This window comes from Erpetoichthys calabaricus, chromosome 7 (assembly GCF_900747795.2).
Source record: "Erpetoichthys calabaricus chromosome 7, fErpCal1.3, whole genome shotgun sequence".
NCBI lineage: Eukaryota > Metazoa > Chordata > Cladistia > Polypteriformes > Polypteridae > Erpetoichthys > Erpetoichthys calabaricus.
The window spans coordinates 4954632-4968880 of NC_041400.2; the positions used below are offsets into that span (position 1 = coordinate 4954632).

At 39.6% G+C, this 14249-nt stretch overlaps 1 protein-coding gene across 6 annotated transcripts in view; it reads left to right on the plus strand.

Annotated features, from left to right (window-relative positions):
- The window catches only part of plppr1 (phospholipid phosphatase related 1), a 247712-nt gene that overhangs the window by 145683 nt on the left and 87780 nt on the right, over positions 1–14249 (plus strand). For all 6 annotated transcript variants that reach the window (XM_051929815.1, XM_051929813.1, XM_028805059.2 and 3 more), the window contains 2 exons: positions 1544–1720; positions 4795–4926. In XM_051929815.1, coding sequence (XP_051785775.1) covers positions 1544–1720; positions 4795–4926 — 309 coding nt within the window. The remainder of the gene's footprint in view (positions 1–1543; positions 1721–4794; positions 4927–14249) is intronic.

Sequence of the window (14249 nt, forward strand, 5' to 3'; positions counted from 1 at the left end):
AGTGGCAGCATCATGCTATGGGGGTGTTTTTCAGCTGCAGGGACAGGATGACTGGTTGCAATCGAGAGAATGAATGATGAATGCGGCCAAGTACAGGGATATCCTGGACAAAAACCTTCTCCAGAGTGCTAAGGACCTCAGACTGGGCCGAAGGTTTACCTTCCAACAAGACAATGACCCTAAGCACACAGCTAAAATAACGAAGGAGTGTCTTCACAACAACTCTGTGACTGTTCTTGAATGGCCCAGCCAGAGCCCTGACTTAAACCCAATTGAGCATCTCTGGAGAGACCTAAAAATGGCTGTCCACCAACGTTTACCATCCAACCTGACAGAACTGGAGAGGATCTGCAAGGAGGAATGGCAGAGGATCCCCAAATCCAGGTGTGAAAAACTTGTTGCATCTTTCCCAAGAAGACTCGTGGCTGTATTAGCTCAAAAGGGCGCTTCTACTAAATACTGAGCAAAGGGTCTGAATACTTAGGACCATGTGATATTTCAGTTTTTCTTTTTTAATAAATCTGCAACAATTTCAAAAATTCTTTTTTTTGTCTGTCAATATGGGGTGCTGTGTGTATATTAATGAGGAAAAAAATTAATTTAAATGATTTTAGCAAATGGCTGCAATATAACAAAGATTGAAAAATTGAAGGGGGTCTGAATACTTTCCGTACCCACTGTAAATACAAAGAATTATTATTATTAAAGTACAGGTGAAAGAATCCCAGTAGCAAAATGCTTGTTGACCAGTGTTATAGAAAAAAACCCGATCTAAATCCGCGAAGTAGTTCTCTCGTGAAAAGCGGACAGACAGACAGACAGGCGTTGGATTTTATATTTATAGAGATGTGTAATACTTTGCATTTACTGACATCTAAATCCGTGAAGTAGTTCTCTCGTTCGCTAGCTAAGCGGAGGTAAGGTACACGCCCTGAGGGTGGAGCTTGAGTGAGGACGGCCCCTCCCACCTCCCCTCGGCCCGCTGCATGTCTCTCGGATTCGTGCAAAATAAATCAGTTACCGTAAGCGAACTATAATACATAGTGCAATGAGAGAAGTCACAAAATCAACCGGAATGTTCAAGTAAATTATAGGAAAAAAGCCCGATCTACAGTGCATCCTGAAAGTATTCACAGCGCTTCATCACTTTGTCCACATTTTGTTATGTTACAGCCTTATTCCAAAATGGATTCAATTCATTTTTTTCCTCAGAATTCTACACACAACACCCCATAATGACAACGTGAAAAAAGTTTACTTGAGGTTTTTGCAAATTTATTAAAAATAAAAAACCTGAGAAATCCCATGTACATAAGTATTCACACAAAGGATGAGGATTTGCTGCACTGGAATGGACACTTCAATTTTTTGTTTTCTAAAGTTATTGATTGTGTTTAAATCACTTTCTTACTCTAATTAGAAATGTTATTTATAGTCAATAGCAGTTACAATTGACAAGATAGGCTCTGCCTGTGGACTGTGCTAAGATATCATTGGCTATGAAAGACGTCAACTTAAATTGCTTTGTGTATTTTCATTACAGATGTACATCACAAGCACTATAAAGACAAAAAGCAGTAGGCTGGCCAAGCCTGTTCTCTGTTTAGGGACCCTGTGTGCTGCGTTTCTGACAGGTCTCAACAGGGTCTCCGAATATCGAAATCACTGTTCTGATGTGGTCGCCGGATTCATTTTGGGAAGCGCCGTAGCCTTGTTCTTGGTAAGTTGTGGTCTTATAGTTCTACTGGGCAGCCGCTTGTGTATCTGTGTTGATTTCAAATCCCGACCGGGTTATTGCCTCTCTGAGGTTTGCACCTTCTTCTCATGTCTGCATGTGTTTTATTCATACAGACAAAAATTAAATTAAGCCATCCGGCACCGCCAACTCTTTTTCATATTCTTTTGAACACCATTAGCACTTGCCGTACTACATTCTTAGAGAGTTTCAATTGATCTGTCATAAAGTTAATTGATATCCATTGGTATTGACAGCTGCACAAGTGTAATACATTGATATGAAAGGCACTATATAATAGATAGATAAACAGAAATTTTAGCATAGTTGGCAGGATCAGATAGATAGATGGATAGATAGTGTGAGACTTGCCTGGACACCATCAGACAGACACCGCATCTTTACAAAATGCACCTTTATTTTCTGCTCTCCAACACAACACAGTCCCGCACAACACACTGTGCTTCTTGCTCCAATCACCTTTACTCCAGGCCTTTCTCTCTCTTGTCTGTGGGCCACTTGTCCTCTCTCCACAGGAGCTTCGTCCTGCTCCTGCTCCCAATTCCAGCTCTCTGATTGGAGGAAGGCGGCCCCTTTTATTCCTACCTGGATGAGCTCCAGGTGCTCTGCCTGACATCACCTCCTGGTGTGGCGGAAGCATCAGGAGAGCACCCGGAAGCACTCTGGAAGGATCAACATCCATGGGTGTGGCGGAAGTAAATATGTCCCGGGTTCCATGAGGTTCGGGGCGCCCCCTGGCGGTGACCAGAGGCCCCAATGGACTTGAGCCTCCCTGCTCCCCTTCTGTGGGCCTCTTCTAATCTAGGGTGGTTGCCCCCTCATGGCCCGGAAGATGAATACGCCATGACCCGGTCCTTCCAGGCGTCCCGGCCGGGTCTGACCCCCAGCCTTGTACGACAATAGATCTACTGCTATATAGCTAGTATATGATTGAGATAAAGATCAGGGGCTGGGCTCAATAGATCAGGGGCTTAAGCATCTGTAGCCCACCCCTCCTGACACCACTCGCCAGGACTTCGCAGCTCTGCAGCCTTATACCTAATTCTATTTGGTATGGTGGTACAATGGGCATGAGTGCTGCTTTTGAATGACAGGGAGCATTAGAGAGAATGGCTGCAGTAAGATACTTGCAAGGGAAGGGCTAACAAATGCCACAGAACTAGTTATTTAAAGAGATAGATAGATAAATAGTGTAGTTGGCAGGATTGGATAGATAGATAGATAGATAGATAGATAGATAGATAGATAGATAGATAGATAGATAGATAGATAGATAGATAGATAGATAGATAGATAGATAGATAGATAGATAGATAGATAGATAGATAGATAGATAGATAGTGTAGTTGGCAGGATTAGATAGATAGATAGATAGATAGATAGATAGATAGATAGATAGATAGATAGATAGATAGATAGATAGATAGATAGATAGATAGATAGATAGATAGATAGATGGATAGATAGATAGTGTAGTTGGCAGGATTAGATAGATAGATAGATAGATAGATAGATAGATAGATAGATAGATAGATAGATAGATAGATAGATAGATAGATAGATAGATAGATAGATAGATAGATAGTGTAGTTGGCAGGATTAGATAGATAGATAGATAGATAGATAGATAGATAGATAGATAGATAGATAGATAGATAGATAGATAGATAGATAGTGTAGTTGGCAGGATTAGATAGATAGATAGATAGATAGATAGATAGATAGATAGATAGATAGATAGATAGATAGATAGATAGATAGATAGATAGATAGTGTAGTTGGCAGGATTAGACAGATAGATAGATAGATAGATAGATAGATAGATAGATAGATAGATAGATAGATAGATAGATAGATAGATAGATAGATAGATAGATAGATAGATAGATAGATATGAAAGGCATTATATGATAGATAGATAGATAGATAGATAGATAGATAGATAGATAGATAGATAGATAGATAGATAGATAGATAGATAGATATGAAAGGCACTATATGATAGATAGATAGATAGATAGATAGAGATTTGTGCAATAAAACTCATATTTGTCTGTTGTAGACCAAGCATTGCTCATCACCTACCTAATACCATCCCTATGCTGAAGGTTGGCGATAACAGCATCATGCTATGGTGGCACTTCTCAGTGGCAGGGGACATGGAGACTGGTCAGATTTGAGGGAAGGATGAATGCAGCCAAATACTGAGAGGTCCAGAGGGTGTAGGACCTCAGACTGGGCTGACAGCTCACTTTTAATTTATGACAATGACCCAAAGCATAAAGCCAAGACAATGTTGCAGTTGTTTTGAGACAAGTCTGTGACTGTCCTGGAAAAGCTCAGATTAAAGCCCCATAGAACAAGTGTGGAGACACCTGACGGTGACACTTCACAGTAAATCCCTATCCAATCTAATTGAGCTTGAGAGGATGTGCCAGGAAGAATGATATCTGGTGCCCAAATCTAGGAGTGAAAACTTGTAGAGACTTAAGCAAGAAGACTTGAATATGTCTGGTGAAGACCAGGCACTGCTCACCACCTGCCTTATAGCATCGTCATGGTAATGCCTGGTAGTGACAGGGACACAGTGACAGGGGGACTGGTCAGAACTGTCACATTTCGTAGGCACTGATGTTCTTAATTAGATTTTTCTTTATCTGTTAGTAATCTGAGTCTTCTCTTCATTTATGTTGCACTCACATTTATTTTCATAGCAATACAAAGTAAAGGAAGCACTTTAAATAAACTATTCATTGCTCACAAATGTAGCTAATGTGAATGCGGTGTAATTTTCTCTTTCATTTCATTTATTATGCTAGTTAAATATGCCTTTGTTTTAGCAAATGGAAGCACTTGAAATGTGCTCACTAAAATGTGTCCATTGTTTGTGTGAAATAGAAGTTTGACACAAATTTATTTTCTCATTGTTTCTGTTATTATAGCTTTTGTAATAACCCCGGTCCAAAGTTTTCAACTCAGACATTTTTTTGAAAACTCTTTGAAAGTAAAGTTTTCTTTTTTTCATTTTTCTTTTGAAGGGAATTTGTGTTGTACACAATTTTAAAGGCGTGAATGGAACCCCAACGAAACAGAAAAGCGAAGATTACCGCGGCCTCCCGCTAATGACGTTCCCACGAGTGGAGAGCCCCCTGGAGACGCTGAGCGCACAGGTATTACACAGGTGTCTGTTAGCGGCCCACTGTACTTCATGAAGGACTTGACGTGCCGTAGTCTTCACGAGATATGCAGGTACAGCTCAGAACCGAGATGGAGTTGAGGACGATGACGTCATTGTTTATAATGCATTAAGGGTCAAATATAAGTAGACTGTCTGTTAAGCAGGGGCTCAAGGCTGTTGGCGTAAGACGCCTTCCCACCTCAGAGACTTTTAGAGACTCAGGAACTTTAAAAGCATTCCCACCGCAAGAACATCAGGCCATCTATAGTTACTGGTACTTTATTTTTAGCTCCACCTCCAGGGTGTGGACTTTTCCTTCATGCAGAAACTATAGTGGGTGGAGCTCAGGTGATTAATTGTGCTGATTGGTTGACCACAAGAACTGGTGCCGTCTCACAAGTCTGTTAGCACTTTGGACTTTGGAAAGTTATCTATGAAGATGGAGCGCCGCCTCCCTGGTGCACCACGCCTTGCATTGTATCGAAGAAATAAGGTCAGCGCTCCCACACAAACTCCCAACCTATCAATTGCACTGCATTTTTGAACCACTTCACTCTTAATAGCCACCTCCCTGTTGCACCACATGTATCCAGCAGGGGGCGCTTGTTCTCTGGGATTGTGTCCATTCTTGATGCAGGACAGAGTCGAGCCATTCCCATCCCTTTTGTAACCACAATAGAGATAATCCGATGAGAGAACGATGGCACAAAAAGAGATATATGTATTTACCTTGCTTTAAATTGTAATTTTCCTCCCAAAGAATACAATGCATGACTCCTTTGTACATACATATTCAGACCCAGTGACGTGCGGTGAGGCTCATGGCTGGTGACTCCTTCAGAGTTTGATTTACAAATCTATGAACCCCAAAGAGTCGCTGATTCACAGTTCAGTTGGCAGCCAGCAGGCACATTGCCTACTGGTTATGTTTTATATCTCATCTCATTCTTTACACACACAGGTGAGGCGCATATTGGACTGAGAAAGAACGTCACGTTTATATCGGCGTCAGAGAGAGGGAGCGGAGAGAGCGCATTTGCTCCTCACCCTTCATGTGTTCTAAATTTGCTGTTGCGATTCCACAACACAAACGAAAGGATAGGGAGGTGTACAAAGAAAAAACAGATTTAAATTTTGACCTTACTTGAAATTTTTAATTGTTTTTAAAAGTTTTTAATTCTGATGATTTAATCAATTTTAATACAGACTGTTCAACAAAAGGAAAACAAGAAAAACAAAAGAATATTTTATTTATGGTCAAAATTTAGCTTTTAAATATTGGATTGTTTTTTTTTTCTTAGTCTGATCCCATTTTTTTATAAAATAAAGACCGTTTATGGTCTTCAGCTTTATTTGTAAATGAAGTCCATGCACCCATCCTTCCCCACGAAAATCTCCGTCACTTTCTTGTAAAAGTCCTCTTTATTTTCCTGTAGTTTTAAAACTCTTAATTTTAAATTTTGGCAGTTAGCCGCTGCAGTGCACTTGACTTTCTGATCTCGCTAACTTATTGGCGCCTCTGCGTAGAAGAACAGCAGCAATGAGCACCTGTTGGGCTCACATGCGCCCCCTTCAGGGCGGCACGGTACTGTCTGCCTCACCTTGTGCCTTTGCACTGCCGTTTTATGTCCGATCAGCAAGACTAAATACAGTGCATCCGGAGAGTATTCCCAGCGCATCACTTTTTCCACATTTTGTTATGTTACAGCCTTATTCCAAAATGGATTAAATTAATTTTTTCCTCAGAATTCCACACACAACACCCCATAATGACAACTGGAAAAAAGTTTACTTGAGATTTTTTGCAAATTTATTAAAAATATAAAAATTGAGAAATCCCATGTACATAAGTATTCACAGCCTTTGCCGTGAAGCTCCAAATTGAGCTCAGGTGCCTCCTGTTTCCCCTGATCATCCTTGAGATGTTTCTGCAGCTTCATTGGAGTCCACCTGTGGTCAATTCAGTTGACTGGACCTGATTTGGAAAGGCACACACCTGTCTATAGAAGGTCCCACAGTTGACAGTTCATGTCAGAGCACAAACCAAGCATGAAGTCAAAGGAATTGTCTGTAGACCTCCAAGACAGGATTGTCTCCAGGCACAAATCTGGGGAAGGTTACAGAAAAATTTCTGCTGCTTTGAAGGTCCCAATGAGCACAGTGGCTTCCATCATCCATAAGTGGAAGAAGTTCGAAACCACCAGGACTCTTCCTAGAGCTGGCCGGCCATCTAAACTGAGCGATCGGGGGAGAAGGGCCTTAGTCAGGGAGGTGACCAAGAACCCGATGGTCACTCTGTCAGAGCTCCAGAGATCCTCTGTGGAGAGAGGAGAACCTTCCAGAAGGACAACCATCTCTGCAGCAAGCCACCAATCAGGCCTGTATGGTAGAGTGGCCAGACGGAAGCCACTCCTTAGTAAAAGGCACATGGCAGCCCGCCTGGAGTTTGCCAAAAGGCACCTGAAGGACTCTCAGACCATGAGATAGAAAATTCTCTGGTCTGATGAGACAAAGATTGAACTCTTTGGTGTGAATGCCAGGCATCACGTTTGGAGGAAACCTAGCACCATCCCTACAGTGAAGCATGGTGGTGGCAGCATCATGCTGTGGGGATGTTTTTCAGCGGCAGGAACTGAGAGACTAGTCAGGATAAAGGGAAAGATGACTGCAGCCATGTACAGAAACATCCTGGATGAAAACCTGCTCCAGAGCGCTCTTGACCTCAGACTGGGGCGACAGTTCATCTTTCAGCAGGACAACGACTCTAAGCACACAGCCAAGATAATAATAATAATAATAATAATAATAATGATAATAATAATACATTTTATTTATATAGCGCCTTTCCCATGCTCAAGGCACTTACAGAATATAATAAAGAACGGCAGCGTATACAGTATATAGCATTGTACAAACCAGATAAATAAATAAAGAAGATTACAACAGTGAATTCAGAGAAAAAGCCTAACAGACAACATAATTGATGGTCTCGCACACACACACACACACAGAAGTTATATGAGCATCATGACAGACAAGTAAACTGAGAGAAGGGTAATAAAGTCAAGTGGAGCTAAAAGCCTTCCTGATCTGATGAGTTTTGAGTTGTTTTTTAAAAGAATCCATGGAGTCAGCTGATCTGATTAATTTCGGTAGGTCATTCCATAGTCTGGGCGCTATACAGCTGAAGGCCCTGTCACCCATGGAGTGTAGATTAGTGTGGGGTACAACAAGATTGCCAGAATCAGAGGACCTTAGTGGGCGGGCAGGCACATAGTGATGGAGAAGGTCACTGATGTACAGTAGTTTGGCGCGAGGTTATTTAAGGCTTTGTAGGTTATTAGTAGGATTTTATATTCGATTCTGTAAGACACAGGGAGCCAGTGAAGACGGAGCAGGATATCAAAGATATCAAAGGAGTGGCTTCAGGACAACTCTGTGAATGTCCTTGAGTGGCCCAGCCAGAGCCCAGACTTGAATCCAATTGAACACTGGAAGTAAAAATGTGAGGTTTGAATACACAATGGGCGGTCGGAAAATCGAGAGTACACCTTATGAGAAGGATTTAGGAGTCATAGTGGACGCTAAGCTATCGACTTCAGAAGCCATTAAGAAGGCTAACAGAATGTTAGGATATATAGCACGATGTGTGGAGTACAAGTCCAAGGAGGTTCTGCTCAACCTTTATAATGCACTGGTGAGGCCTCATCTTGAGTACTGTGTGCAATTTTGGTCTCCAGGCTACAAAAAGGACATAACAGCACAAGAAAAGGTCCAGAGAAGAGCGACTAGGCTGATTCCAGGGCTACAGGGGATGAGTGATGAGGAAAGATTAAAAGAGCTGAGACTTTACAGTTTAAGCAAAAGAAGATTAAGAGGTGACATGATTGAAGTGTTTAAAATTATGAAGGGAATTAGTGCAGTGGATCGAGACTGTTATTTTAAAATGAGTTCATCAAGAACACGGGGACACAGTTGGAAACTTGTTAAGGGTAAATTTCGCACACACATTAGGAAGTTTTTCTTTACACAAAGAATGATAGAAACTTGGAATAAGCTACCAAGTAGTGTGGTAGACAGTAAGACGTTAGGGTCTTTCAAAACTCGACTTGATGTTTTCTTGGAAGAAATAAGTGGATAGTACTGGCAAAAACCGAGGTCATTGTTTTTAGTCCCGACTACAAACAGATTCCATCTTTTGGCCTCGACTCTCTTCCCACTCCAGTAACTTCATCTGTCTTTAATCTCGGAGTCAAAATGGATTCGTTCCTGAAAATGGATGCTCAAGTCAACAGCACAGTAAAATCCTGTTTTTTTCCAGCTCAGGCATATCGCCAAACTCAAGCCTATTCTGTCTAACCATCTCCTGGAATCAGTAATCCATGCATTTATTACGTCCCGGCTTGATTACTCTAATTCCTGCCTTTATGGCATCAGCAAAGCCACTCTTTCTAGACTACAACTGGTTCAAAATGCGGCTGCAAGGCTTCTAACAGGGAGTGGCAGAGGCCAACATATTACTTCAATTTTAAAAACCTTACAATGGCTGCCGGTTAGTTTCAGAATCGATTTTAAGATACTCCTCCTAACTTATAAGGCATTAAATGGTCTAGCCCCCGCCTATTTGAGTGTTTTGCTCCATCGTCACAATCCCCCTTGCGTTCTTAGATCCGCAGATCAGCTGCTTCTAACCGTTCCCAAGGCACGTTTCAAAGCTCGTGGTGAAAGGGCTTTCTCCGTCGGTGCACCCAGGCTCTGGAACTCCCTACCCTTAGTGGTTAGGCAAGCCACTTCAGTTGCCACATTCAAAGTACGCTTAAAAACGCTCTTCTTCACTTTGGCTTTTAATTCTTAACTTGTTTCATTTTCTACTTGTTTTTCGCTATTTTCTCTATTTTATTGGGTCCTCTGACCTGTTTTTAGTTTCTTAGTTCAAATTCTCTCTTAATGTTTGCTTTTAATATTTAGTTTTTAGTCCTGTTTGTTTTAACTGTACAGCGCTTTGGTCGGTTGTAATGCTGTGTTTTTAAGCGCTCAACAAATAAATATGGTATGGTATGGTATGGTAAGCTTTATGAGGCTGAATGGCCTGTTCTCGTCTAGAGTGTTCTAATGTTCTAATGAACATCTCTGGAGAGATCTTAAAATGGCTGTGCACCGACGCTTCCCTTCCAACCTGATGGAGCTTGAGAGGTGCTGCAAAGAGGAATGGGCGAAACTGGCCAAGGATAGGTGTGCCAAGCTGGTGGCATCATATTCAACAAAACTTGAGGCTGGAATTGCTGCCAAAGGTGCATCGACAAAGTATTGAGCAAAGGCTGTGAATACTTATGGACATGGGATTTCTCAGTTTTTTTATTTTTAATAAATTTGCAAAAACCTCAAGTAAACTTTTTTGACGTCATTATGGAAAAAATGAATTTAATCCATTTTGGAATAAGAATGTAACATAACAAAATGTGGAAAAAGTGATGAAGCGCTGGGAATACTTTCCGGATGCACTGTATGTCCCACACATTCATTAAAGATATTAGCCAGACTGTGTAAAGTCAGGGTGTGTAATAAAGGTGTCTGCAAACCTTATATTGGTGACACACAGAGAGACAGCGTCAGGCACGTGCCAATCGCAGGCATCAACCCAGTCAGTGTGTGAGGAGAGCGCAGTCCGAGGGGAGGTGAGACTTGTTGCTGTCACACCTCGCGTTTCTCTACTTTATTTGAACAGAAAATGCACCAAATCAGCGATTTTGACTATAAAAATGATCAAAATAATTGGAATCATACAGAAAACAAATTTATAGCACAGACCAGTGGACACATTTATTTTATGTTATCATTATTAGTTTTTAACTTTTCATGATGACCTGACCACACTTTCCTGTTCAGACCGGAGATAAGCCAATGGAACATACAGTCCATCTTCGGTGGAGGATGATGACACTTATATGACCCGGTCCTGCAAGGCGGGTAGCAGCATTTGGTGGGCTTCTGGCTTCGTGATTGATCATATACATTATAAACCCTCACATATTTACATATTTATCAGGTATGGGCAACTTCCAACAGTCGTCTGTTATTTCTGGACTTTACCCAAGTAACACCTTTCCCTGTTCTCATGACTTCCACAGACAGTAGCCGTTGTTTGCTCTGGCCATATATTGATTAAGGAAATGCCAGCATTTTAAATTGACAGCCTGGATTGTCTTTCATGTTTTTCTGTCCATCTTTGTTTCACTCTGTCAGTTGATGTGTGTGTTAAAGGAATAATCTTTTATAAAATAACGTGTTTGTAATAAACCTCACAGATCACAGTGGCGTGATTAAAACCTTTGCCTACATAGCGCGATGCATTGCATCTAATCAATAAGGTGGGTGAGTTGCCCCATGAATATCCCAGTTTAGCTGCATTTTGAACTGCGTAACAGCCATAACTCTTAATAGCCACCTCACTGGTGTGCCACTCTAGGCACCGCATGGAGTTCGAAGAAATAAGGCGGTGTTTCAATGTTTTCTTCTCCTGTCAAAATTTTGCCCTTCTTAAGTGTCTTTGTGACCCATGGGTTGGTTATTTGGGGTGGAGACGGTGGCACTGACCAGAAAGCAGGAGACAGAGCTGGAGGTGATGAGGATGGACAGGATTAGAAATGAGGACATTAGAGGGTCTAAGAGGAGGTTTATGGGTGTGCTGAGAGAGGACATGCAGGTGATGGGTGGATGACAAGGACAGAAAGATATGGAAGAAGATGATCCGCCAAAAGAAGAAGAAGAAGTGTCTTTGTGACCCAATCCATGATTATCCTCAGATAGGAGAACAGCTGCCGGTAGTAATCCCTATGCCCTTGGAGAACAGCGATCACAGTCATATCCTAGAGCAGGTCCTACTCAATTGCTTAAACTGCCCGCCTCACCTCATCACATGACACTTCGCATACCGTATGTGACACTTTCTGATTGAATACAACGGTGAGTCACGACTCTGGGCGACCCAAAATCGTAAATACATACTTTAAGAAACCATGCAATAAGATATGGGGGTCCCCTGTGAACTCACAATCGTGCAGCACTTTGTATCGCATCATTCTTCATAGCCATCTCCTTGCTGCACCGCGCCATGCAGCACAATAACAATTCACAATCGCGCCTCGTTTTAAACCACATCACTATTAACCTCCTTAGTGTGACATGTTTTTCTCAAATAAACATGTAAAAAGTGTTGCATTTTTTGGCTTGAAAATTAAAATTTTTATTAAGTCTAATCTTTCTACTGTAAAATGTGCAAAACACCAAAAGTAAAAAGTAAGACGATCAAAAAGTATAATAATGATACAAATAAAAATAATAATGATGATGACTAATAAGAATAATATGAATAATAATAATAATGATGATGACAAATAATAATATTGTGAATAATAATAATAATGATGATGACTAATAATAATAATATTATGAATAATAACAATGACAATGATGACTAATAATAATAATATGAAATGAATAATAATAATAATGATGACTAATAATAATATTATGCAATGAACAATAATAATAATATAATAATATAAAATGAATAATAATGACAGTGATGACTAATAATAATATGAAATGAATAATAATAATAATAATAATACTGATGATTAATAATAATAATATGAAATGAATAATAATATGAAATGAACAATAATAATGATGACTAATAATAATATTATGCAATGAACAATAATAATAATAATAATAGTCAGGAAATAGCGGGTTGGATAATGGATGGATGGATAATATGAAATGAATAATAATGACAATGATGACTAATAATAATATGAAATGAATAATAATAATAATAAAAATAATAATAATGATGATGACTAATAATAATAGTATGCAATGAATAATAATAATAATAATAATAATATGAAATAAATAATAATAATAATAATAATAATGATGATGACTAATAATAATAGTATGCAATGAATAATAATAATAATAATAATAATAATAATATGAAATGAATAATAATATGAAATGAACAATAATAATGATTACTAATAATAATATTATGCAATGAACAATAATAATAATAATAATAATAATAGGATATAGCGGGTTGGATAATGGATGGATGGATAATATGAAATGAATAATAATGACAATGATGACTAATAATAATATGAAATGAATAACAATAATAATAAAAATAATAATAATGGGGCGGCACGGTGGTGCAGTGGGTAGCGCTGCTGTCTCGCAGTTGGGAGACCTGGGGACCCGGGTTCGCTTCCCGGGTCCTCCCTGCGTGGAGTTTGCATGTTCTCCCCGTGTCTGCGTGGGTTTCCTCCGGGTGCTCCGGTTTCCTCCCACAGTCCAAAGACATGCAGGTTAGGTGGATTGGCGATTCTAAATTGGCCCTAGTGTGTGCTTGGTGTGTGGGTGTGTTTGTGTGTGTCCTGCGATGGGTTGGCACCCTGCCCAGGATTGTTTCCTGCCTTGTGCCCTGTGTTGGCTGGGATTGGCTCCAGCAGACCCCCGTGACCCTGTGTTCGGATTCAGCGGGTTGGAAAATGGATGGATGGATAATAATAATAATAATAATATGAAATGAATAATAATAATGATAACTAATAATAATATTATGCAATGAGCAATAATAATAATATAATAATATGAAATGAATAATAATGACAATGATGACTAATAATAATATGAAATGAATAATAATAATAAAAATAATAATATGAAATGAATAATAATGATGATGACTAATAATAATAATATTGATGACGATGACTAATAAAAATAATATTATACAATGAATAATAATAATAATAATAATATAAATGAATAATATTAATGATGATGATGACTAATAATAATAATACTATGAAATGAATAATAATAATAATGATGATGATGACTAATAATAATATACTAATATACTATATAATATAATATATTATAATATACTGTCAAAATATGTCTTTTGTGTGGTATATCTCTGAATGGGAAAACTGCATTTACATGACAGTGTTCAGCATAACGGTTCATCTCAACAACAATTCTTTCGATCACGTCGTCATCAAGAAGTAACTTCAGCTAAGTGGATCTTGGCTGTCAGCATTCACTTTTATTCCTGGCTGCCCCCCAGGTGTTGCTGGTTTATTTGAAGCAGGGTCAACAGAAACCCCAATGCGAGCGGCACTTTTAGATTCATCAGAACTGCTTTCGGTTTCACTGTCTGTTTCAGTTTCACTGCCTGTAGTCAGATTCACTTCATCATCACTGCTGACGAGAGGCTCCTCAACATGACTCCTCGTGTCG